We start from the raw sequence: 24,366 nt of genomic DNA, 5'->3' as shown, positions 1-24,366 counted from the left end.
TGACTTCCGGAGCAGTTGGTATATTGTCCAATTAGAATTAAATGATGCACGGTTGTTAAAATTAGCCAGATCCACCGCTCACCTTGATCGTGGCCAGATCCTTCCCTTACGGCAATTACGACTAGAGTTTCCATTAACTGCTGGGGACCATTCACACGGGTCCCTGACTGCAGCCTCCTGTCATAAAGTGGAGCTCCTGCCGGCCGGCCATGCCATCAATTTGGCTGGCTGTTGGGTGGGAGTCTGATTTTTTTTTTAAATGATCCCTGCCGTTAAGATTGGCAGGGCATCCATGTTCACAGCATTGCCAGGTTTTCTTCATGCTATCGGGCGGGTACATTCCAGCCTCCCCGTTAATACTAGGGTTATGTTGTGCTTGTTAACAGGTTGTAATGTCAAACATGTCAGAACAAATTTCATCAACATAATTGCTATCTGACCACATCTACCAGTTTTAATATATTTTTACTTAATCATGTATCTTATATAAAAATGAACAGAATATATTCATAAACATGAATTTAATTCCTATTCATTTGGGTGTTGTGCAAATCTTTACCTATTACAGTAAAGATTAGATGAGATTTGCTTGCAAAATTTGTAATTATGATACCAGATTCAGCTGTTTATCATCTAATGTACACATGATCACAATCCAATGCTCTGAAGCACAAGACTTAACCTAGATTATTAACTGGAACCGTATATGCCACAAACAAAAAATGATAGCAGAGAAATGTTTTCAAGGTAATAATCTAACAGTGACGTTGTATTCATGATGAATGACAGTATATTTTACAAATTTGCACTCCTGGTATGGAGTTCACCCACTGGCAGTGCATGCTGGCAGTTACGGCATAGGATTCATTCATTATAATGGATGGAAATATTTTTGGGCCAATCCAAACCTGATCTACATACAATTTAAGAACCAAAGAGAAAATTACAGTGAATTATTAGCAGAGTTATGTGGTCAAATATTAATCCCATTCTGTTAATCTGCCAATGGGAGGAGAATCAAGTCCCAGATATTGTTCCTGAAGTTGGCATTGAGCTTCTTTAGATTTGTGTATAGGACCAATGATAGAGAGATCAGTGTGGCAATGGAGTGGGGTTTAAAATAGTGATACACAGAATACATGGGGTTGCTCTTGCATGCAGAGCTGAAGTGCAAAGCAATCACCTAATATGCATGTGCAAACATGGCAGGAGTGTATGAGACCATTGGAGGTGAATGAGCAGGTTTTGCATCTCCTGCATTTGCGCAGGAAGATGTCAGAGAAAGACAGTTGGAAGTTAGGATGGTGGAAGAGTCAGCCTGGGCGTTGTGAAAATTCTCTGGATCTTTGTTTCTGATTAAACTTCTGTGGATGTTGCTCAACTGTCATGCCCAGTAAAGAGATACCATATTCCCATTTTTAAGATATGAACTTTATTCAAGGTGGATTCTTTAAAAATTGACTTTTCCTTTAAAAAATGGACAATATGCTACAAACTGGCCACTGATGGTCAACAGACTTGGCCTGTATGCTCAAACTGTTTCACTGTCTGTTAAGGACATTCCAAGCTAAGCAGTGTCAATTACACCCATCCTGAAACCATCAAGAGACATTCCTGTATTGAATGGTTTCTTCTGAAACAAATAAGGTGTAAGGTAGCCACATCCTGGTCCATTGCGTCGTCACAACAGGGGAAAGGGCCGTGCATCTCCTAACGGAAGCTAATATGAGAGATTTTTACCTTAAAAGGTAGCTGAGCAGAGAGAGAGGAGAAAGATCATAGAAACATCACAGAAGGCAGGCAAGCCAGGGGATCAGCCAAAACAGGAAAGGAGAACTGCTGCAATTCTACACCCACCACCTCCAATCTGAAATCTTACCCACCAGAAATCTACAACACCTCAAAAAATCAAGACTACAAACAACGCAGGCTTGCATTTTTAAAAAAGACAGTCCTACTTGGAAGAGTCAACAGGATTACCATAAACCACGAACACCTACCACACCTTAAAATTCTTACCCTTTACCTTCTATCTATCTTCTCTTGAGAGGGTATGTATGCATGAGTGGTGTTGCAAACATGACAGGGAATGGATATTTTCAATAAATAGTTAATCTGTTTTAAACATATAAGAAAACCTGTTACGGTCTGTTTATTTGGCAAGTAAAACACTCATCATTTTAAACAAAACACGATTGAGTTCAGTTGGGAGGTAAATATTGGGAACCACCCACACCCCTTATCACCTGTCTGAAACACAACGCAGAATGCAATGTAGAATCACAGATGAAAAAATTCTTCTTTCCGCAGTTCCGTTTTGAGATCATTACTCATGCCATTATAATCATATAAAGCATTTTTATACCACATTGATTTCTGTGAATTACCCCTCACCTCTCTAGAAATGAATGACTTCACTTTGAAAACATTCTCAGTTGAAATGAGTTCTGATATAAGGTCATTGACCTGAAATGTTAAATCTGTTTCTCTCCACAGATGCTGCCAGACCTAATGAGTATTTCCAGCATTTTCTGTTTTTAATTCATTCACATGTTCTTCCTGATGTATATTAGAGCAGCGAGTCAAGAAACTAGAATGCAATTTTACCTCCATAACTTGATAGAAAAATGTAAAATAGTTTTATAAATCAGAACCTTGACCTGGACCCGTGAAGAACTCTGGCAAATTTCTGGTTTGATTTTACCCCTTTGCAATTGGGCCAATGGGCACTTTAAAATTTACTTGTTTGGCAGGGTCTACTTATGTAAATATGTGTGACTAGCCAGTGTTGCTTTTTTCAACCCTGTCTGCCCCCATCTTCCCACCCAAAACCCCATTTCTGCTGGATGCCCAAGATGTGCATATAGTGGCACAGGTGCCTGCCAGTGAAACTAAAATAAGGGAGTCTCCCCACAACCCTGGTTATTGCAGTGGGGCCAGTGGAGGTGGTTCCTGGTAGGCACATCCTGGTACTTAGGCCAGGCTCAAAGACTTGTGGATTTTCAGGCCTCTCTCTAATTCTATTCTGCACAGGTTTTCTGCAGTGGTCAGACTATTGACTGAATTGCTTTCCATAGAACTTCTTAATCACTCACATGAGTTTACAGATAGCTCTTTCAGAAACTTCCAAAACGTTAGACAAACAATAAGTCATATTGATTCCTGTTTCACAGCAGAAACTACTCTTGCTGTTCTCATGGTAATACATTATAGTTAACAAATTAACTTGCCTCAGAAACATAGTATGAATCATTGTCCACACGGAATTGCAAAATCATATCACATTACTTGTAAACTAATATCATATGCTGAAAATAAGGAAATGGTTACAGTTCAGTATTGCTATTTCGAGATACTGTAGAAGTTTATTCTCTGGCCAACAAAATAAACAAAGTTGGAAAATTTCCTTTGAATGTTTTTTTGAACAAGATTCTACTTAGGGAACATTGAAAACTTTGAATGGTAAGATCCAACATTGCAAACCATAAACAATAATGGAAGTCACATATAAACTAATTTGGAAACAGAGCACACTGGTTGATGATTTTACAAGGAAAAGACGTTTTCTTTTAAGTCACCTGAATATTTTAGACACACTTATTGATCTGTCATTACATGTTCATAGCCAAAAAAATGAGTGGGCGAGATTTTCTTGGTAATGCAATTGGATTACCTGGATACAGCACAAGTGGGTGGAACTGTGGTCCTGAGGCTCGTGTACCAGGTACAAACTAGGCTCATTAGGGGCTCTAAAATTATACAAATTGTATAATCCCTCCACAGCATCCAAAAGGCACTGCAGATACTCAATGCTTTATATAAAATGGGTGCTGCATTGTCAGCCACGACGAGTTATTTTTCATGAGAAGGGTCTCTTCTTGGTAGTTGTGACAATTAGTTATATATTTAGCAGTGATTGTTCTGCTTATTTGTCAAATTTGTTTGCTTTCAGTCAAGGGAACTGTGCAATTGTGCACAGCATAAATAGTTCCTACAATTATTTCTCTATCTAAAGGAAGAGGAGGAAAAGAAGAGGCATGCAAGACAGCTTAATTTTGTTATGCTTTCATGGGATGTGGGCATTGCTGGCAAGGCCCGCATTTGTCACCCATCCTTAATTGCCCTTGGCAACTGAATGGCTTGCTAGGCCATTTAAGAGTCTTCTGCATTGCTGTGGGTCTGGAGTCACATGCAGACCAGTGCAGTAAGGATGGCAGATTTCCTTCCCTAAAAGATATTAGTGAACCAGATGGGTTTGGCCAACAATGATAGCTTCTTGAGATTTTTATTAATTAATTGCATTTAAATTCAACCAGCTGCCATGGAGGGATTTAGAACCCATGCCCCAGGACATTAGCCTAGGCTTTTAAATTACCAATTCAGTGACATTACCACTACACCAGTATCGCCCCACACATTAAGTACTGAAGAGTGAGAAGTTTTCATGCTGTCACCCATGTATACAGGCCAACATTGCTGTCAAATCTCACTTTTTGCAGTTCACAGTGGCATCTGTGAGGACATGATAGCATTAGGCTTATGTAACTGAACTAGTAATCCAAAAGCCTGGACTAATGGTGATCCCCTTGTAATACTGTATAGAGTTGTTGTCACCATATTATAAAAAGAATATAGAGGCACTGGAGAGGGTGCAAAAACAATTTACAAGTATGATACCAGAGCTGCAAGGTTATATCTATCAGGTAAGGATAAAAAGGCTGTGTTCCTTTTCTCTTGCAAGGAAAAGGCTGAGGGTGACCTAATAGAAGACTTTAAAATTATGAAAGATTTTGAGTAGACACAGAGGGCTGGATTTTGTAATCCTGCCGCTGGGAGCAGCGGCGGGCATGGAACGTGGAGGCCATCCCCCACAGGACCCGTGCCGCTGCAATTACATGGCGGGTGGCCACTTTACATATTGACAATGGCTGCCCAACTGCAATCACGTGGTGGGGGTGGCCGTCACCTGTTGAAGGAGCAGGTACTGGTGCCATTTTGAAAAGGATGCCAGCCCTGCAAATAGCACAATGTAACGCAGAGTTCAACACTCCTCCCCACCCCCATATCCATCAGAGTGCAGAGTTCCCCCCTTCACCCACCTCATACCCATCAGAGTGCAGAGTTCACCCCATCACCCCCATACCCAACAGAGTGCAGAGTTCACTCCTTCCCCACCTCCATGGTATCAGCTTTCCCTGGACGGCAAAGTGAAGGTACGTGGGTGCAGCATGTCAATAGACTTTCGAGAACTGAAGGTAAGGTTGCTGTGGTTTACATTTTCATTCATGCAAATATGTAATTTAAATATGCTAACTCGAGTCCCGTCGCAGAGCAGCAGAATGGGCCGCCACGGAGATTCTCCACCGCCAGGAAGGTGGTCACCAAGAAATTAAATAGGGAATTCAGAAGAAGCCTCTTTATCCAGAGTGGTGAGAAGGTGGTATTTGCTATCACAGCGAGCAACTGAGAGGAATAATATGGATGCATTTATTGAGACATTGGCTAAGCGTAAGAGGGCAAAAGGGAATAGAAGGTTATGCTGAGTTAGATGAGGAAGGATGGGAGGCTCAGTTGGAGCCTGTTGGTTGCACAGGCAATTTGGGCTGAATCACTTGATTCTTGTGCTGTAATGCTCTAGAAACATGAGTTTGAATCTCACCAAAGCAGTTGGGGACTTTATATATAGTTAATCGAATAAATCTTGAATAAAAATCTAGGCCTATGTATTAACAGAGGCTGGGGGCATGGAAATTATGGCCACATACTGTGGAGTTTTAACTCACAACATGTGCCTTTTGGCTATGGCAGGCTCCCCCTCTGAAAATCAGCTTGATTGACAGACTTGGCTTCCAGTCAGGTGAGGAATACTCTGGAGCAGGCTGCAGGACAAGGTAGGTCTGATCCAGGACCTGGGGGAATTAGGGGAGGTGTGATCTCAAGCAGGGCTGATCCCAGGTGTGGGTCTGCTTTCGGACCCAGGGGAGTCTTTGTATGGGGGTTCTCTGATGGGGTAGAGTGGAATTTGGGAGAGGAGGGGCCAGATGAATCATTCCTGCATGTTCTGGCCTACAAGGGGTGTTGTAAAGGCACTTAACTTCCCACTGAAGTAATCCTTGCCTTCCTTAAGTTGTCAGGTTTCCTGAGGCCTGGGAAACTCTGGCTGGCCACAGTTAAACCTGCAAAACAGGTAAAATCAGAGGCTGCTAGCCTCATTAAAATATTAAAGTTGCCAACCTGCCTCCAGGGAACAGGTTGGCTGCCCACCCCTTGTGCCGCCTCCATTAAACCTGGAAGTGGGCATTTGGAGGCAGACTAGCGTTGAGTTTGAGATTTTTTTAAAGTTTAACCTCTGACCCAACCACATCCCACCCATTTTTAGATGATAAAATACAGCCCCTAGTTTAAGTCATGGTGATCGTGAAACTACTGGATTGCAATAAAAACCCAACTGGTTCACTAATATTGTTAAGGAAGGAAATCTGCTGTCCTTATGTGGTCCGGCCTATATCTGTCTTCGGAAATTGCCTTAACTGTCCTCTGAAATTACCTATTAAGCCACTCAGCTGTATCAAACAACTACAACCAGGCACAATAAAAATAAAACCAGATGAACCATCCAACCTCAACCTAAGCATCAGATACGGATATGACAATGCACAGCCCATCAACACGCAAAGTCCTCCTCACCAACATCTGGGACTTGTGCCAAAATTGGGAGAGCTGTTTCATAGTCAAGCAACAACCACACTATCAGAATCATACCTTTCAGCCAATGACCCAGACTCCTCCATCACCATCCTTGGGTGTGTCCTATCCCAGCCGCAGGACAGAGCCACTAGAGGTGGTGGCACAGTGATGTACAGATGGGAGATGTGGCCCAGGGAGTCTTCAACATTGACTCTGCACCTCATAATGTTTCATAGCATTAGGTCAAAAATGGTCAAGGAGACCTCCAGCTGATTACCACTTACCTTCCTTCCTCAGCTAACGTATCAGTACTCTTCCATGTTCAAAACCACTTGGAAAAAAGCAGTTAAAGAAGCAGGGCACAGAACGTAGTCTAGTCGGATGGATTGCTGACCGAGCTGACCAAATCCCAAAGGACATAGCTGCCAGACTGGGCCTGTGGCAGGTGGTGAGAGAACCAACACGAGGTGTGTCTCACTAATTTGATTGAGTTTTTTGAGGAAGTGACAAAGATGATTGATGAAGGAAGGGCAGTGGATGTTATCTATATGGACTTCAGTAAAGCCTTTAACAAGGTCCCTCATGGCAGACTGCTACACAAGGTGAAGTCACACGGGATCAGAGGTGAGCTGGCAAGATGGATACAGAACTGGCTCTGTCATAGAAGACAGAGGGTAGCAGCCTCTGTGTAAAAAATGTGCCTCGCACATCCCCTCTAAACTTTGCCCCTCGCACCTTAAACCTATGTCCCCTAGTAACTGACTCTTCCTCCCTGGTAAAAAGCTTCTGACTATCCACTCTGTCCATGCCACTCATAACTTTGTAAACCTCTATCAGGTCGCCCCTCCACCTCCGTCGTTCCAGTGAAAACAATCCGAGTTTATCCAACCTCTCCTCATAGCTAATACCCTCCAGACCAGGCACATCCTGGTAAACCTCTTCTGTACCCTCTCCAAAGCCTCCACATCCTTCTGGTAGTGTGGCGACCAGAATTGTATGCAATATTCCAAGTGTGGCCTAACTAAGGCTCTGTACAACTGCAACATGACTTGCCAATTTTTATACTCTGTGCCCCGACTGATGAAGGCAAGCATGCCGTATGCCTTCTTGACTACCTTATCCAATTGCTTTGCCACTTTCAGTGATCTGTGGACCGGTACGCCTAAATCTCTCTGCCTGTCAATACTCCTAAGGGTTCTGCCATTTACTGTATACTTCCCATCTGCATTAGACCTTCCAAAATGTATTACCTCACATTTGTCCGGATTAAACTCCATCTGCCATTTCTCCGCCCAAGTCTCCAACCGATCTATATCCTGCTGTATCCTCCAACAATCCTCATTACTATCCGCAACTCCACCAACCTTTGTGTCGTCCGCAAACTTATTAATCAGACCAGCTACATTTTCCTCCAAATCATTTATATATACTACAAACAGCAAAGGTCCCAGCACTGATCCCTGCAGAACACCACTAGTCACAGCCCTCCATTCAGAAAAACACCCTTCCACTGCTACCCTCTGTCTTCTATGACAGAGCCAGTTCTGTATCCATCTTGCCAGCTCACCTCTGATCCCGTGTGACTTCACCTTTTGTACCAGTCTGCCATGAGGGAAAGGCTTGAAGTCCATGTAAACAACATCCACTGCCCTTACTTCATCAATCATCTTCGTTACTTCCTCAAAAAACTCAATCAAGTTAGTGAGACATGACCTCCCTTCACAAATACATGAATAGGATGGGAATAGAGGGATACGGACCCCGGAAGTGCAGAAGGTTTTAGTTTAGGCAGGCATCAAGATCGACGCAGGCTTGGAGGGCCAAATGGCCTGTTCCTGTGCTGTACTGTTCTTTGTTTGTTCTTTGTTCTTTTGTTCATGGTGCCTCTTGCTAATAAATCCATTTGTTTCCAAATGGGATTAAATCCAGTGCCGAAGAATCCTCTCCAATAATTTCCCTCGCACTGACGTAAGGCTCACCGGCCTGTAATTTCCTGGATTATCCTTGCTACCTTCCTTAAACAAATGAACAACATTAGCTATTCTCCAGTCCTCTGGGACCTCACTTGTCGCCATTGAGGATACAAAGGTTTCTGTCAAGGCCCCAGCAATTTCCTTCCTTGCCTCCCTCAGTATTCTGGGGTAGATCCTATCAGGCCTGGGGACTTATCTACCTTAATGTTTTTCAAGACGCCCAACACCTCCTCCTTTTTGATATCGACATGACCCAGACTATCTACACTCCCTTCCCTAGGCTCATCATCCACCAAGTCCTTCTCTTTGGTGAATACTGATGCAAAGTGCTCATTTAGTACCTCACCCATTTCCTCTGGCTCCACGCATAGATTCCCTCCTCTGTCCTTGAGTGGGCCAATCCTTTCCCTGGCTACCCTCTTGTTCTTTATATACGTGTAAAAAGCTTTGGGATTCTCCTTAATCCTGTTTGCTAATGACTTTTCATGACCCCTTTTAGCCCTCCTGACTCCTTGCTTAAGTTCCCTCCTACTTTCTTTATATTCCTCAAGGGCTTTGTCTGTTCCCAGCCTTCTAGCCCTTACGAATGTATCCTTTTTCTTTTTGACTAGGCTAACAATATTCCTCGTTATCCATGGTTCCCAAAACTTGCCAAACTTATCCTTCATCCTCACAGGAACATGCCGGTCCTGCATTCTAATCAACTGAAGTTTGAAAGACTCCCACATCTCAGATGTTGATTTATCCTCAAACAGTTGCCCCCAATCTAAATTCTTCAGTTCCTAATATTGTTATAATTAGCCTTCCCCCAATTTAGCACCTTCACCCGAGGACTACTCTTATCCTTATCCATAAGTGGGGGAGGCGGTGGCGTACTGCTATTGTCACTGGACTAGTAACCCAGAGACCCAGGGTATTGCACTGGGGACATGGGTTCAAATCCCACCACAGCAGAATGTGGAATTTGAATTCAATGAATAAATCTGGAATTAAAAGCTAGTCTAATGATGGCCATGAAACCATTGTCGATTGTTGTAAAAAAACATCGACTTCACTAATGTCCTTTAGGGAAGGAAATCTGCTGTCCTTACCTGGTCTGGCCTACATGTGACTCCAGGCCCACAGCAATGTTGACTCTTACATGCCCTCTGAAATGGCCTAGCGAGGCACTCAGTTGTATCTAACCACTACGAAGTTAATAAAAAGGAATTAAACCGGACGGACCAACCGACATCGACCTAGGCACCGTAAACGACAACGGCAAACCCAGCCCTGTAAATCTGGCAAAGTCCTCCTTACTAACGTCTCGGAGCTTGTGCCAAAATTGGGAGAGCTGTACCACAGACTAGTCAAGCAACAGCCTGATATAGTCATACTCACGGAATCATACCTTACAGACAATGTCCCAGACACTGCCATCACCATCCCTGGGTATGTCCTGTCCCACTGGCAGGACAGACCCAGCAGAGGTGGCGGCACAGTGGTATACAGTAGAGAGGGAGTTGCCCTGGGAGTCCTCAACATCGACTCTGGACCCCATGAAGTCTCATGGTATCAGGTCAAACATGGGCAAGGTAACCTCCTACTGATTACCACCTACCGCCCTCCCTCAGCTGATGACTCAGTACTCCACCATGTTGAACACCACTTGGAGGAAGCACTGAGGGTGGCAAGGGCACAAAATGTCCTCTGGGTGGGGGACTTCAATGTCCATCATCAAGAGTGGCTCGGTAGAACCACTACTTGGAGCTGGCCAAGTCCTTAAGGACATATCTGCTAGACTGGGTCTGCGGCAGGTGGTGGGGGAACCAACACGAGGGAAAAACATACTTGACCTTGTCCTCACCAATCTGCCTGCTGCAGATGCTTCCGTCCATGACTGTATTGGTAGGAATGACCACCGCACAGTCCTTGTGGAGCCGAAGACCCGCCTTCACATTGAGGATACCGTCCATCGTGTTGTGTGGCACTATCACCGTGCTAAATGGGATAGATTTCGAACAGATCTAGCAATGCAAAACTGAGCATCCATGAGGCACTGTGGGCCATCAGCAGCAGCAGAATTGTACTCAACCACAATCTGTAACCTCATGGCCCGGCATATCCCCCACTCTACCATTACCATCAAGCCAGGAGACCAACCCTGGTTCAATGAAGAGTGCAGGAGAGCATGCCAGGAGCAGCACCAGGCATACCTCAAAATGATGTGTCAACCTGGTGAAGCTACAACACAGGACTATCTGCGTGCCAAACTGCGCAAGCAGCATGAGATAGACAGAGCTAAGCGATCCCATAACCAATGGATCAGATCTAAGCTCTGCAGTCCTGCCACATCCTGCCGTGAATGGTGGTGGACAATTAAACAACTAACTGGAGGAGGTGGCTCCACAAATATCCCCATCCTCAATTATGTGGGAGCCCAGCACATCAGTGCGAAAGATAAGGCTGAAGCATTTGCAACAATCTTCAGCCAGAAGTTCCGAGTTGATGATCCATCTCAGCCTCCTCCTGAAGCCCCCAGCATCACAGATACCAGACTTCAGTCAATTCGATTCACTCCACGTGATATCAAGAAACAACTGAAGGCACTGGATACTGCAAAAGCTATGGGCCCTGACAATATACCAGCAATAGTACTGAAGACCTGTGCTCCAGAACTTGCCGCGCCCCTAGCCAAGCTGTTCCAGTACAGTTACAACACTGGCATCTACCCTGCAATGTGGAAAATTGCCCAGGTATGTCCTGTACACAAAAAGCAGGACAAGTCCAACCTGGCCAATTACCGTCCCATCAGCCTACTCTCGATCATCAGTAAAGTGATGGAAGGTGTCATCAACAGTGCCATCAAGCAGCACTTGCTTAGCAATAACCTGCTCAGTGATGCTCAGTTTGGGTTCCACCAGGGCTACTCAGCTCCTGACCTCATTACAGCCTTGGTTCAAACATGGACAAAAGTGCTGAACTCAAGAGGTGAGGTGAGAGTGACTGCCCTTGACATCAAGGCAGCATTTGACCGAGTATGGCATCAAGGAGCCCTAGCAAAACTGAGGTCAATGGGAATCAGGGGGAAAACCCTCCGCTGGATGGAGTCATACCTAACGCAAAGGAAGATGGTTGTGGTTGTTGGCGGTCAATCATCTGAGCTCCAGGACATCACTGCAGGAATTCCTCAGGGTAGTGTCCTAGGCCCAACCATCTTCAGCTGCTTCATCAATGACCTTCCTTCAATCATAAGGTCAGAAGTGGGATGTTCGTGGATGATTGCACAATGTTCAGCAGCATTTGTGACTCCTCAGATACTGAAGCAGTCCGTGTAGAAATGCAGCAAGACCTGGACAATATCCAGGCTTGGGCTGATAAGTGGCAAGTAACATTCGCGCCATACAAGTGCCAGGCAATGACCATCTCCAATAAGAGAGAATCTAACCATCTCCCCTTGATATTCAACAGCATTACCATCGCTGAATCCCCCACTATCAACATCCTGGGGGTTACCATTGACCAGAAACTGAACTGGAGTAGCCATATAAATACAGTGGCTACAAGAGCAGGTCAGAGGCTAGGAATCCTGAGGCGAGTAACTCACCTCCTGACTCCCCAAAGCCTGTCCACCATCTACAAGGTACAAGTCAGGACTGTGAAGGAATACTCTCCACTTGCCTGGATGGGTGCAGCTCCAACAACACACAAGAAGCTCGACACCATCCAGGACAAAGCAGCCCATTTGATTGGCACCCCATCTACAAACATTCACTCTCTCCACCACCGACGCACAGTGGCAGCAGTGTGTACCATCTACAAGATGCACTGCAGCAATGCACCAAGGCTCCTTAGACAGCACCTTCCAAACTCGCGACCTCTACCAACTCGAAGGACAAGGGCAGCAAATACATGGAAATATCACCACCTGCAAGTTCCTCCGCAAGTCACACACCAACCTGACTTGGAACTACATCGCCGTTCCTTCACTGTTCCTGGGTCAAAATCCTGGAACTCCCTTCCTAATAGCACTTCCTAACTATACCTACCCCAAATGGACTGCAGCGATCCACCACCTTCTCAAGGGCAATTAGGGATGGGCAATAAATGCTGGCCTGGCCAGTGATGCCCACATCCCATGAATGAATTTTAAAAAAGAAATCACGTGGCAAGCAACACAGATTTAGAAACGGGAGAGGTATATTGGACTACGTACTACTAAACATATATTGGTACTATGGTAGTTTTGTACAGTAGGTTTATGTTATTTTCTATACAAAATATGTTAAAATAAACCGAAAGTGCTGAAACCACTGTTAGGAAATGAGCTTCCTTGGTTGACAACACAGAGGAACGCATCTGCTCCATGAAGCATATAGATTATGGGGGGTGTGGGAAAAATATATAATGATCTAAAGTTTTTCTATAAAAGAGTAACATTGGCTTCATGTAGGTTGAAGCAGAAGAACAGAGCACCATAGGAACTGGCAGAATGAGGCTCTGGACCAGCTGAAGACCTATATAACTTCACTACATTAAAAACAATGAAAGGAACAAAATGGAATGTCAACCAATCCTGGAGTTGTACTTAAAGAAGCCTATTGTTGGCAAACAGCTGCCCCAGAGATGTGGTTCAAAAATAAAATGACCGTTAATAAATGTGAAAGGAGGTAGGCTGCTTTGCTGTTTTTGCACAGCTGCCCTGAGCACAAGAGAAAACTACGTGCTACACCACAGCCTGTGTCCGTCAAGCTATTTCGAGGGCCTCGGCAAATCTGATCTCGCCATGAGTCTACATCAACTTTTATTAAGGGATTAGTCTAGAATTGACTTTTATTTTCCCACATGGTGTGCATTTTGGATAGTCAGAAGTTATTTTAATTGTTGTTAAGAAAATTTTAAATTGTGCAAAATCTAAAGATATTGTTTAATTCCAGTGTCATTTTTTTCTTGTATATAAATGATTTCTTTCCTTTACAAAGACCTGGTTTATGTCTGGAGTTTCTTTAGGAAAAAAAGCCCATTAAGTTAAATATAAAATTAATAGTGTGGGGGAAAAAAAGACACTTCCCGAAAGCACAATATCACATTGCTCCTTTTGTCCCTACACAAAGGAGGAGAAGGGTTTACCTTGGTTGTCAGGATGTTACTGTGCTGCCAGTGATTTGACTATGGTCACACTACTGAGCGTGAACTTGATGGACCTTAATATTAGGGTGCTGGTGTGAACAGTGATCTTTGAGTCTGAGAAGATTAAACAATTCTTTTTTAAAAAACTAAAATGAATAAATTTTTTCACTTAAACCTATGGCCCTTTTAAAAGCAGGGAAAGAGGTAGAATGTGGAATATAAAAGAAAATAAAGAAGAATTTTGTGGAAAATGTGTTTTATTCCTCTGAGACTAGTAGTTATATTTACTGGTCTCAAAATAGCAAATATAAATTAGTGTCTATTTTTAACCAAGATTTTCAGAACATTCAGTTTATTCCTGCATTTTCTTCTGGAAAATTTAACCCATTCCCCTCCTCTGAATTTTTATCCAGATTTTGTTTTGGATAAATGGCAAAATTTCTATGTGTTTATTTAAAGCCTTAAACCTCACATATGAGGTTCTTATTTGTAAGCCAAACCATCAATGTCTGTTCTCAGGTTTCATTCTGTTTTAGATGTGTCATCGAACTTCATAGTACTGTGCCAGATGAGATTTTCAATGCTGCATTAATTTGTGAAGTTATGACATATGAAATTGATGGACAGGAAAAGATCAGCTGCTTCATCAAGGCTGCCCCACGTCATGGTGACTGAAGCATCATGACTAAACACTTCCGTCCCTCACTTCACAGTCCTCCACCATCACTTCAGCCATGAATTCTTCTGGGAGAGGCAAATAAAAGTGAAAAAAATCTAAGGCCCTGCAGGTGTGTTGGAAAAATTGTTTGCAACACATTAGAAAGTTTCCATTATGCAGATAGAAATATATATTCCTTGTACAGTTTTCATTATGCATATTAATGAAAATACAGGCTTTAGTTGATAGAACTGTATCTTTCATACTTTATTGTCTGTACAACTGACAAATCTGTAATTTGATGTACTACTAGTAGTGTGCTGGTACAGTTTTCAATTACTTTAATGAATATATAGCTTTACAATTGCTGAGATGCATATATAAGGGTTTATTCCATCAGTTAGCCAGCAAACTGGTTCCAGAAGCGACCGATCAATAAATTAGCTTTGTGTTTTACAACTACTGTACAAAATTAAGTTGCATCATCACCAATGGAAATTCTTTCAAAATTCCTGCCTATTTCTGGGCGTACCATGTTATACTGTATATAACATTCCAAATTAACTCCGCAAAACTACAGATTCAAAAGAAAACATGTAGATATCTTACTATCCTGTTAGACCTTTGTAAAACAGAACAAAAACAAGATCAATAACATTTTTAATTTAAAAAATATACAATGTAAGTCCATTTTTGACTGCGTGAAAGAGGTTTTAACTATATGATAAAAGAGGGGATCTATGCTAAATATAAAATGTACTTTTAGTAGGTAAGAAGACAATTTCTTTTTTTTAAGTGGCCTGATGGCTGTATAGCAGAACAGCTGAATCCTAATTGGTGTATTCAAGCTCATTTTCCAGCTAGTTCTGGCACTGGACATTGGTAGAGTTTTGTCAGCTGTTCAGTTGGCCTCCATTTTAGCCTATTTTGTGAATCTGTCCCAGCACTAAGAGACAAACTTCCATTAACCAATTATGAATCATAGTGCATATCATCATGTTCTCCCAACTCAAACAACAGGCTTGGTAATGGGTGACTGATGTCAGTCTTAATGTCACAGTTAGTTTAAAATGCATAGAATAAATACTTATTTTATTTTGTTCATAAAGTTTGACAAGCATGGCAGTCTAAGATTTTAACTTGAGTATCTTTATATAATAGGCCTAGCAAAATGCGCCTCTGTATGTTTAACTGTGGAAGCAAAACTGAATACATAACAGGGATAAACTGAACAGCCTGCATGGTAGTGGGAAGGTTAAACTTTTTTATTAAAAAAGCTGAAAAATTAAAAGCATCTATGTAGAAAAATATTAATTTAAATATTATCTACTATTAAACAAATGCTGTCTATTCTGAAATTAAAATTCTGAACATCACAGTACTTTTCCAAATATGTGAAAGATCAGAGAGGCATAAATGTGATTCTTGGCAGTCAGTGTCTTTATGGTCATCAAGACGAAGTCTTCTGTACAGGCACCTTTGCCTGCTGATTGTTGTAAACTGTCCTGTTACTCAGTGTAAATATCAGAAAACAAATTGCTTTGCCAAATCCCATCCTGTGTCACAGAGTGCACCTTTTCTTCTAACAGGTAGATTGGTGGCTATTAGAATTTGGAAAACAACACCTTCAATACAATTAAAGTATCAGGACTGTCTGTCCCAAAGTGGTTCTTGCTTGAATGTTTCTGTCCGTATGAAAGTTGTAGTAGTCTGCAGTTCCTGTGTTTTAGAAGTAATTTTACAGCAAAATATCCTGGACGACATCTTTTTAACCATAGATGTATTTAGAATAATAAAAACCCATGGATCAATTATTGAATTAAATGACAAGCATCGGAGAGCCTTAAGATCAAGTTGATGGTTGATGTTATGAGAAATTGCCCCGACATATGCACGAACCTGAGAATAAATATAAAGAGATCAACATAGAATATACAGCACAGAAACAGGCCTCCTCTTGAGCCTCCTTCCATTCTTCCACATTTAACTATCAGCATAACCCTGTATTTCCTTCTGCCTCAAAAGATTATCTAGTTTTCCCTTTAATGTATCTATACTATTCGCCTCAGCTACTCCCTGTGCTAGCAAGTTCCACTTTCTCACCACTCTCTGGGTAACGAATTTTCCTCTGAACTCCCTATTTGATTCCTTGGTTATTATCTTATATTGATGGACTCTGTTTTCACTCTCCTCATAATTTTGAAGCCCTCTATTAGGTTACTGCTCAGCCTTCTCTTTTTCTTTAGAGAGATACAGCACTGAAACAGGCCCTTCGAGCCTGTGCCGACCATCAACCACCCATTTATACTAATCTTACATTAATCCCATATTCCCTACCACATCCCCACCTTCCCTCAATTCTCCTACCACCTACCTACACTAGGGGCAATTTACATTGGCCAATTTACCTATCAACCTGCAAGCCTTTGGCTGTGGGAGGAAACCAGAGCACCCGGCGGAAACCCACATGGTCCCAGGGAGAACTTGCAAACTCTGCACAGGCAGTACCCAGAACCAAACCCGGGTTGCTGGAGCTGTGAGGCTGCAGTGCTAACCACTGCGCCACTGTGCCTTTTAAGGATAGAGACCCAAGTTGGTTATCCTTTCCTGATAAGTATCTGGTATCATCCTTGTCAACACTTGCTGATGTTTAAAATAAGCTTAAATATATGACAATCCTAATATCATGTTTCATAGTTGATTATATTGACTTTTAAAATCATTCTTTAAGGATGCTAACATGAAAATCCATTTTTTCTTTAAAAAAACGTGTTTTTTTCTCTTTTCATTAAAAATATTTTGTTACACTACGGATTTAAAAGGCAACCTATCAAATGGCAGCCGGCAGCAATTTTGTGCAGTTGCATTTGTATAGATAGTGGAAGAATCAGAAAAAATAGCCAATAATGCTGCTTTCACACTTTTCAATTGGCTAAATTGCCTGGTAATATTTTTTTAAAAATCATTCAGCCAGCTTTAGGACGTGCAAGAATGAGCAAAACTTTGCCCTTAGAACTAGCACTCAAATTTATAAAGCCTGCTTTAGAGACTGGAGCATGAAGATGATAGTAAATGATGACATGGAAATACTATACTCACATTGGCAAATTCAGAAAATAATTTTATAATTGACAATGATCCTCCTGTCCTCATATGGAATGGTGGTCATACAGGAAAATAAAATGTTCTTTTTAGTGTACAACTTTATTCAGGAAGCTTAATTAAGATTCCCATCATTAAATTTTCAGCCATTTTAAAGATATCTATAGTTAAAGAGTATTAATGGTATCAGAAATACAACTGATATAATATAGCAATAATCTACTATGACACATATATAGTATAGCAGTTTATTTATTAATGCAATTTATTAAGCCTTCTCAATTTCAACTCAATCAAAATAACGAGAATCCAAAATCAAATTAAAGTATGCACAACTAACTTTGAGAATCAGAATGTCAAATTGAATAAATCTAATCTTTATGGTTTCAGAAAAAATTCTAATGTTATATGATTTGTAAAATATCTGACGAGCTTTTAACACAGGTCAATGTAAAATACGTTAGTTTTCTATTTATATTCTTTGTCATTGGCACTATTAGATTACAGCTTCTTCTTCTCCCCGTAAGTGTTCTATACGAAGGTATTAACCTATATGGGGGACATCCCCATAGAAGTAAGCTACTCCCCGCTCCTTCATTTCCAAAAACTACTGAATGAGTTTCCATAGGTGGTAAATGACTCTCTAGGCTGCTATTACAAGCTGGTTTGATACTCTCAAGAGCCAGGTGGGTTGGATCACGCTGCACTCCACCAGTACCCAACCCCTCCCCCCCCCCCCCCCTCCGCCTCTAAAATTCCCAATGATTAATTTGAACAATCTATAGGAATTGTGCAGACTTTGCCCTTCCTTTCTGTGACTAAGACAATTCTAAATAGAACTTCGGGAGACTTTTTTGTTCCTCTGTGCAACTGCTCATTTTTATGAAAACCTTCACAGTCCTCAACAAATGCACATTTCCTTTTGTTCGCCCCATTATTTTTCTTACATCCAATTTAATACGTGAGCACATTTTCTAGTTCCCGTGAAACGCCTCAGAGAAAAACCACATGGCAAGTTTAAGAAGTGCCATGGGGGATTAGATGAAGGAGACCGACACTCACCGTGAGAGGCACAGAACAGATAACGAAAGTAATTGTCATTATGGCTAAAAGAATGAGGTGATCTACTTCTTCCGATTGAGAAACCCGATGCCTTCTTGACCCAGCTGCACTCGAACATCTCCGTGTCCTCTGCCTTTGGTACATGCGGCACAGGTTGACAATAACTGAGACGTTGCACAGTAAGATGGAAATGATCAGCACCTTCATCAGGATGGCATAGGACAGGGAATAAACGCGGTGCTTCACGTCCAGCACCCCCATCTTAATGAAGCACCAGGTGCCCGGGCAGTACTGCGTGTGCATGCCAACGCCCATCAGCGGCAGCGAGCAGAAGAGGATGCAGAAAATGTAGATGGCCGGGATGGCGACCAGCCCGCAGCGCTTACTGGTGTGCCGCCGGTAGAAGTAAGGGCAGCTGATGGACAGGCAGCGTTCCAGGGCCATGGCGAACAGGATGCACATGGAGGTGAGCCCGAAGAAAGCCATGGCGAAGGCGCAGTAGCTGCACAAGTGGAGCGCCACCAGTGTCTGCCTCTTGCTGTAGGCGGTCAGGACCATCGGGCTGATGAACACGGTCCCCATCAGGTCGGTGACGATCAGGCTGCTCACCAGGATGTGGAAGAGCGACACTTCACTCCGTTTGTCCCTCTTGTGAACTCCCAGTACGATGAGAGCCAGCACGTTGCCCAACACCCCGGCGGCGAACATCACGGCGCTGACAGCCGGTCCGGCTTCCTCGGTGATGTATGTGTCGTTCTCACAACTCCCATTGTTCATGTCTGCTTCACACACACAGGGAGAGAGGGCAGGGGCCGACTCTAGCCCAATTACCAAAATGTTTCTGATCCAAAAAAACACACACACACACAGCCCGACGGCAAAGTTAATCCCGACCTCAAAGAGGGCGGCTGGTCAGAGAGAGGGAAATCACTTCATACCTGGGGCAACATGTGGCTGTGATACGTCCCGCCACCGCCCCCCTGTCCCAGCCGAGGTCTGGAGATGACGTCAGGCTAACCCCCTACACGCCCAAACACCAAAGCTCTCCTCCACATTCAAAACACAGTCTCCCCGACAACACGAGGTGCTCCCTTGTGGGGTACCCTCTCACTCTGATTGCTCCCTTGATCAGTACTTTCACATCTCAAGGCTTCTGCCAGCTTCGCCAAGTCTTCATTGAACTGAGTTTCTGAAAGGAGGAGCTGACAAGTTTGATCTGCTTTGTGGATAAGCTGCTGGATGTGTGGGAGGGACAGGATGTGAGTAGTAACTGCTTACTGAAGAAAACAGGCGCTGTTCTGGTGTTTGGCACCAAATCGGCAGGGTGACAAACAATTTCGTGTATTAAGCACACACAATTATTTCCATGTGTAGTATAAAAGTCATGCATATCGTTTGCTGGGAAAAGCTAGACAAACATAACTTTTTTTTATTTCCAAAATATACTTTATTCATATAAATCTGTAAAAATTACATTACCAGTTTCAAAAAGCACCAAGTCAAAAATCACAAACAGTACAAAGGTGATCAGTTTCCTTCAATACAATCATGAGTTGCCTCACAACCCTTCCATTTCACATTTGTCATGCCATTAACATGTTTACAATTTACAGCAAATGAAGATTTTCCCGATACAGTTCGAGGGGTTTCCCATGGATCCAGCCCCTCAGTTCAGCTTGGTGGGGGGACCTTACACTGTGGTCTTTCCCCATTGGGCCTTTGCTGCGGCTGCCCCAAGCTTTAGTGCGTCCCTCAGCACGTAGTCCTGGACCTTGGAATGTGCCAGTCTGCAACATTCGATGGTGGACAACTCTTTGCGCTGGAAGACCAGCAAGTTTCGGGCAGACCAAAGGGCGTCTTTCACTGAATTGATAGTCCTCCAGCAGCAGTTGATGTTTGTCTCGGTGTGCGTCCCTGGGAACAGCCCGTAGAACACAGACTCCTGTGTTACAGAGCTGCTTGGAATGAACCTCGACAAAAACTACTGCATCTCTTTCCACACCTGCTTTGCAAAGACACATTCCAGGAGGAGGTGTGCAACCGTCTCTTCCCCACCACAGCCACCGCAGGGGCATTGCGCGGAGGGGGCGAGACTTCGGGCGTGCAGGAAGGATCTGACGGGGAGGGCCCTTCTCACCACCAGCCACGCTACATCTTGGTGCTTGTTTGAAAGTTCTGGTGATGAGGCATTCCACCAAATAACTTTGGCGGTCTGCTCGGGGAACCATCCGACAGGATCCCCCGTCTCCTTTTCCCGTAGGGCCTTGAGGACATTCTGTGCAGACCAGTGCCTGATGGATCGGTGGTCAAAGGTGTTTTCCCGCAGAAACTGCTCCACGAAGGATAGGTGGTATGGCACGGTCCAACCGCATGGAGCGTTCCGCGGCAATGTGACCAGGCCCATCCTTCGCAACACCGGGGACAGATAGAACCTCAGCACGCAGTTACACTTGGAGTTTGCGTACTGGAGGTCTACACACAGCTTGATACAGCCGCACACGAAGGTGGTCATCAGGATGAGGCGACGTTGGGTACGTTTTTCCCGCCCTTATCCAGAGGTTTGATCATCATGTCCCTCCGGACCCGGTCCATTTTAGATCCCCAGATGAAGCGGAAAATGGCTCGGGTGACCGCCACAGTGCAGGAGTGGGGTATGGGCCAGACCTGCGCCACGTACAGCAACAACGTGAGCGCCTCGCACCTGATGACCAGGTTCTTACCCACAATGGAGAGAGATCGCTGCCCCCACATGCTCAACTTGTGTTGTACCTTGGCTACTCGCTCCTCCCAGGTTTTGGTGCACGCCCCGGCCCTTCCGAACCATATCCCCAGCACCTTCAGGTAGGCTGACCTGACGGTGAAGGGGACAAAGGATCGGTCAGCCCAGTTCCCAAAGAACATGGCCTCGCTCTTGCCGTGGTTAACTTTGGCTCCCGAGGCCAGTTCGAACTGGTCGCCGATGCTCATCAGTCTGCGCACTGACAGCGGATCCGAGCAGAAGACGGCGACATCATCCATGTACAGGGAGGTTTTCACCTGAATGCCTCCGCTGCCTGGGATTGTCACCCCTCTTATGCTCACATCCTTCCTAATAGACTCAGCAAAGGGTTCAATACAGCAAACAAACAAGACCGGGGAGAGAGGACAGCCCTGTCTGACAAACATAACATATGGAAACGGCAATTATTTTCAACATTACTAATGAATGCTGTATGCTAAAAGTGTGCCACTGGCATTGTTTACATGTCACGTTTAAGTCAAGTGCAAAAGACGTAAAACAAAATAAAAATACATGGCAGTTTAATCCCTAACTTCATTTTTGAAACTGTCTGAATTCCCACAGGCTTCAGGACCACAACACAGGGCCAAATGAGGGCCCCAAGGCCACACTTGCCTGCAGTGAGAATGGCGCGGAATCGTCTCAGAAGCAGCGCCTAATAGGCCACCTCTGAGCTCGCCGTACGATGCTGTCGACCCACTCAGAAGGCCGGCAGCTCTGGAGCCTTGACAGCCGCACTGGGAGAGGTAGGCATTATTGAGGCAGGTTGGAGACCATAAAGCGCCCTTGGAGGTGTTCAGATAAGTAAAAAATGAAGAAGATCGAGGGCGGTAGGCCCCTCGGAGCAGAGGGGAAACCTCTCTGGGTGGATTTCTTGAGAAGCGGATGCGGCCTTTCCTGCCCACCCCCTGTCATTGGGGTAAGGAGTCTCCAGCTCCGATGACCCAGGTAGCCGCCTCCATTGAGCTGGTGGCCTCTGCATGCGGCCAGGGTATGGGGGGGGAGAGGGGCACTGCATTGCCTGCAAAGTGCCAGTGAGGCCACAAAATCTCCCCTTTTTGGGGCCTCAGCAATGCAAATTGGCTGCCTGCCTCCGTGCAACGGGCCGCCAATTTGCTTCCCAGGCCGCCTCTGGGAAAGTTCCCACCCAGCGGGAATTTGTCTGGCTGCCACCTGACTCAGCCCCTCTTATTTTTCCAACAACCCCACCCCCCGCCACCCCTCCTCCATGCTCACCACCACGCAGCCGGAATAATGCAGCCCAATATCTCAATTTCTTTGTTCACACCTGCTTTTTGGTACATCTTGGCTGTAATCTCTCAGCATGCATCCAGCAATTAGTGCACTGAAGCCCTTCTATTTCCTAATTTGTACATGTGGGCATGCTTTAGGAGCCAGTATGCTTTTCATGGGAAACCTGTCCCTTAGTAGATGGGAAATTGTGTATAGTTCAAAGGTCCATTGCTATTTTTGTTGGAAAAGCACTTTGGAACATTTTATTACATTAAAGGCACTATATAAATACAAATTGTCATGTTGTTGTTGATGAAAAGGCAAAGGACTGAAATTTGCAATTGCAGTTTTTGGATGTGGCCATTGTGATCCTGCTAGAGCATGTGTGCCAGAGAGACGAAGTGCTTTTTCTCACCAATGATCACTGCATGACAATATAAGATGAAGACAACATGGTTGGAGTTAGCTACAAACATCAATGCCAATGGCAGCAGTCAGTTGATGTGACTACAGTACCAAAAGGTTAATAACCTCATCAAGTCATGCCATGTAAGAGGCTTCACCAATACTTTATAGTAATGCTATCTTTAGCAATTGATCTGAAGATTCCAATAGGTGGTGCTGTAAATGTAACATCATGTGACATCAAAATAGTGAGATACAACCCATGTGAAGAGACAGAGTCATGTAAAGAGGAACGTATAAACTGACTCTTGCAGCCAAGCCATGAACAAAAGAAATATAAAAAGGTTATGCAAAAAGGCAGTCCCCAGTAAGGCACAAATTAACATCTAGAAACACTTCCCTTCCTCCACTGTGACATAAATATGTGGCTGTCACCCCCTCCCTTCCTTTCTGTGACACATCATAGACCAGGATCACAATCTGTCCTGTCCCAACCTTCTCTTCCTTTCCCCTTTTTCTCCCTCTCCTCCTTTGTCTGCTTTCTGCTACACAAACCTCCACTTGCTGCTCATCATTTTCTCCTATTTCCCTTCTCCCTCCTCTTCTCTCCCCTGCTCTCCCCTTACTATCCCATCAAAAGCAGCAGAATTGTGTTGCTCCACAATCTGTAACCTCATGGCCTAGCATATCCATCACTCTACCATTACTGTCAACACAGGAAACCAACCCTGGTTCAATGAGGAATGTAGATGAGAATGCCAGGAGCAGCACCGCGTATCTAAAAATGAGCAGACAATTTGGTGAAGGTACAACACAGGACTACATGCATACTAATGTGCGGAAGCAGCATGTGATAGACAGAGCTAAGCGATCCCACACTAATGAATTAGATCAAACTTCCGCAGTCCTGTCACAGCCAGTCACGCATGATGGTGGACAATTAAACAACTAATGGGAGGAAGAGGTTCCATGAACATCCCCATTTCAATGATGGTGGAGCCCAGCACGATAGTGCAGAAGACAAGGCTGAAGTCCTTGCAACCATCTCCAACCAGAAGTACGGAGTGGATAATCCATCTCAGCTTCCGCCTGAGGTCCCCAGCATCACAGGTGCCAGTCTTCAGCCAACCTGATTCACTGCATGTGATATCAAGAAATTGCTGAGCACGCAGGATACAGCAAAGGCTATTAACCCCAACATGCCTTGTATAGTGCTAAAGACTTATCCTCCAAAACTAATGCGCCTCTCGCCAAGCTGTTACAGTACATCTACAACACTGGCATATACCTGACAATGTGGAAAATGCCCAGGAATGTCATGTCCACAAATTCAATCTGGCCAATTCCGGTTCCATCAG

The 24,366-nt window shown here is 44.0% G+C and overlaps 1 protein-coding gene across 2 annotated transcripts; it reads right to left on the bottom strand.

Moving 5' to 3' along the window:
* Positions 1-14,675: 14,675 nt before the first annotated feature.
* LOC137373774 (prostaglandin E2 receptor EP2 subtype-like) lies at positions 14,676-19,822 on the bottom strand. Of its 2 annotated transcripts, XM_068039115.1 has the most exons (3): positions 18,592-19,822; positions 17,527-17,570; positions 16,240-16,326 (listed from the first exon to the last, which is right to left on the bottom strand). In XM_068039115.1, the coding sequence occupies exons 1-2, from the start codon at positions 19,366-19,368 to the stop codon at positions 17,550-17,552; spliced, it is 798 nt and encodes a 265-aa protein (XP_067895216.1). In that variant the 5' UTR covers positions 19,369-19,822; the 3' UTR covers positions 16,240-16,326; positions 17,527-17,549. The 2 variants fall into 2 exon arrangements, with proteins under 2 accessions (XP_067895215.1, XP_067895216.1); XM_068039114.1 differs by lacking the exon at positions 17,527-17,570 and having other exon boundaries at positions 14,676-16,326; positions 18,592-19,820.
* Positions 19,823-24,366: the final 4,544 nt, after the last annotated feature.

This window comes from Heterodontus francisci, chromosome 9 (genome assembly GCF_036365525.1).
Source record: "Heterodontus francisci isolate sHetFra1 chromosome 9, sHetFra1.hap1, whole genome shotgun sequence".
Lineage (NCBI taxonomy): Eukaryota > Metazoa > Chordata > Chondrichthyes > Heterodontiformes > Heterodontidae > Heterodontus > Heterodontus francisci.
The sequence above is the reverse complement of the archived record's forward strand: the minus strand, read 5'-3'. Positions and strand labels throughout refer to the sequence as shown.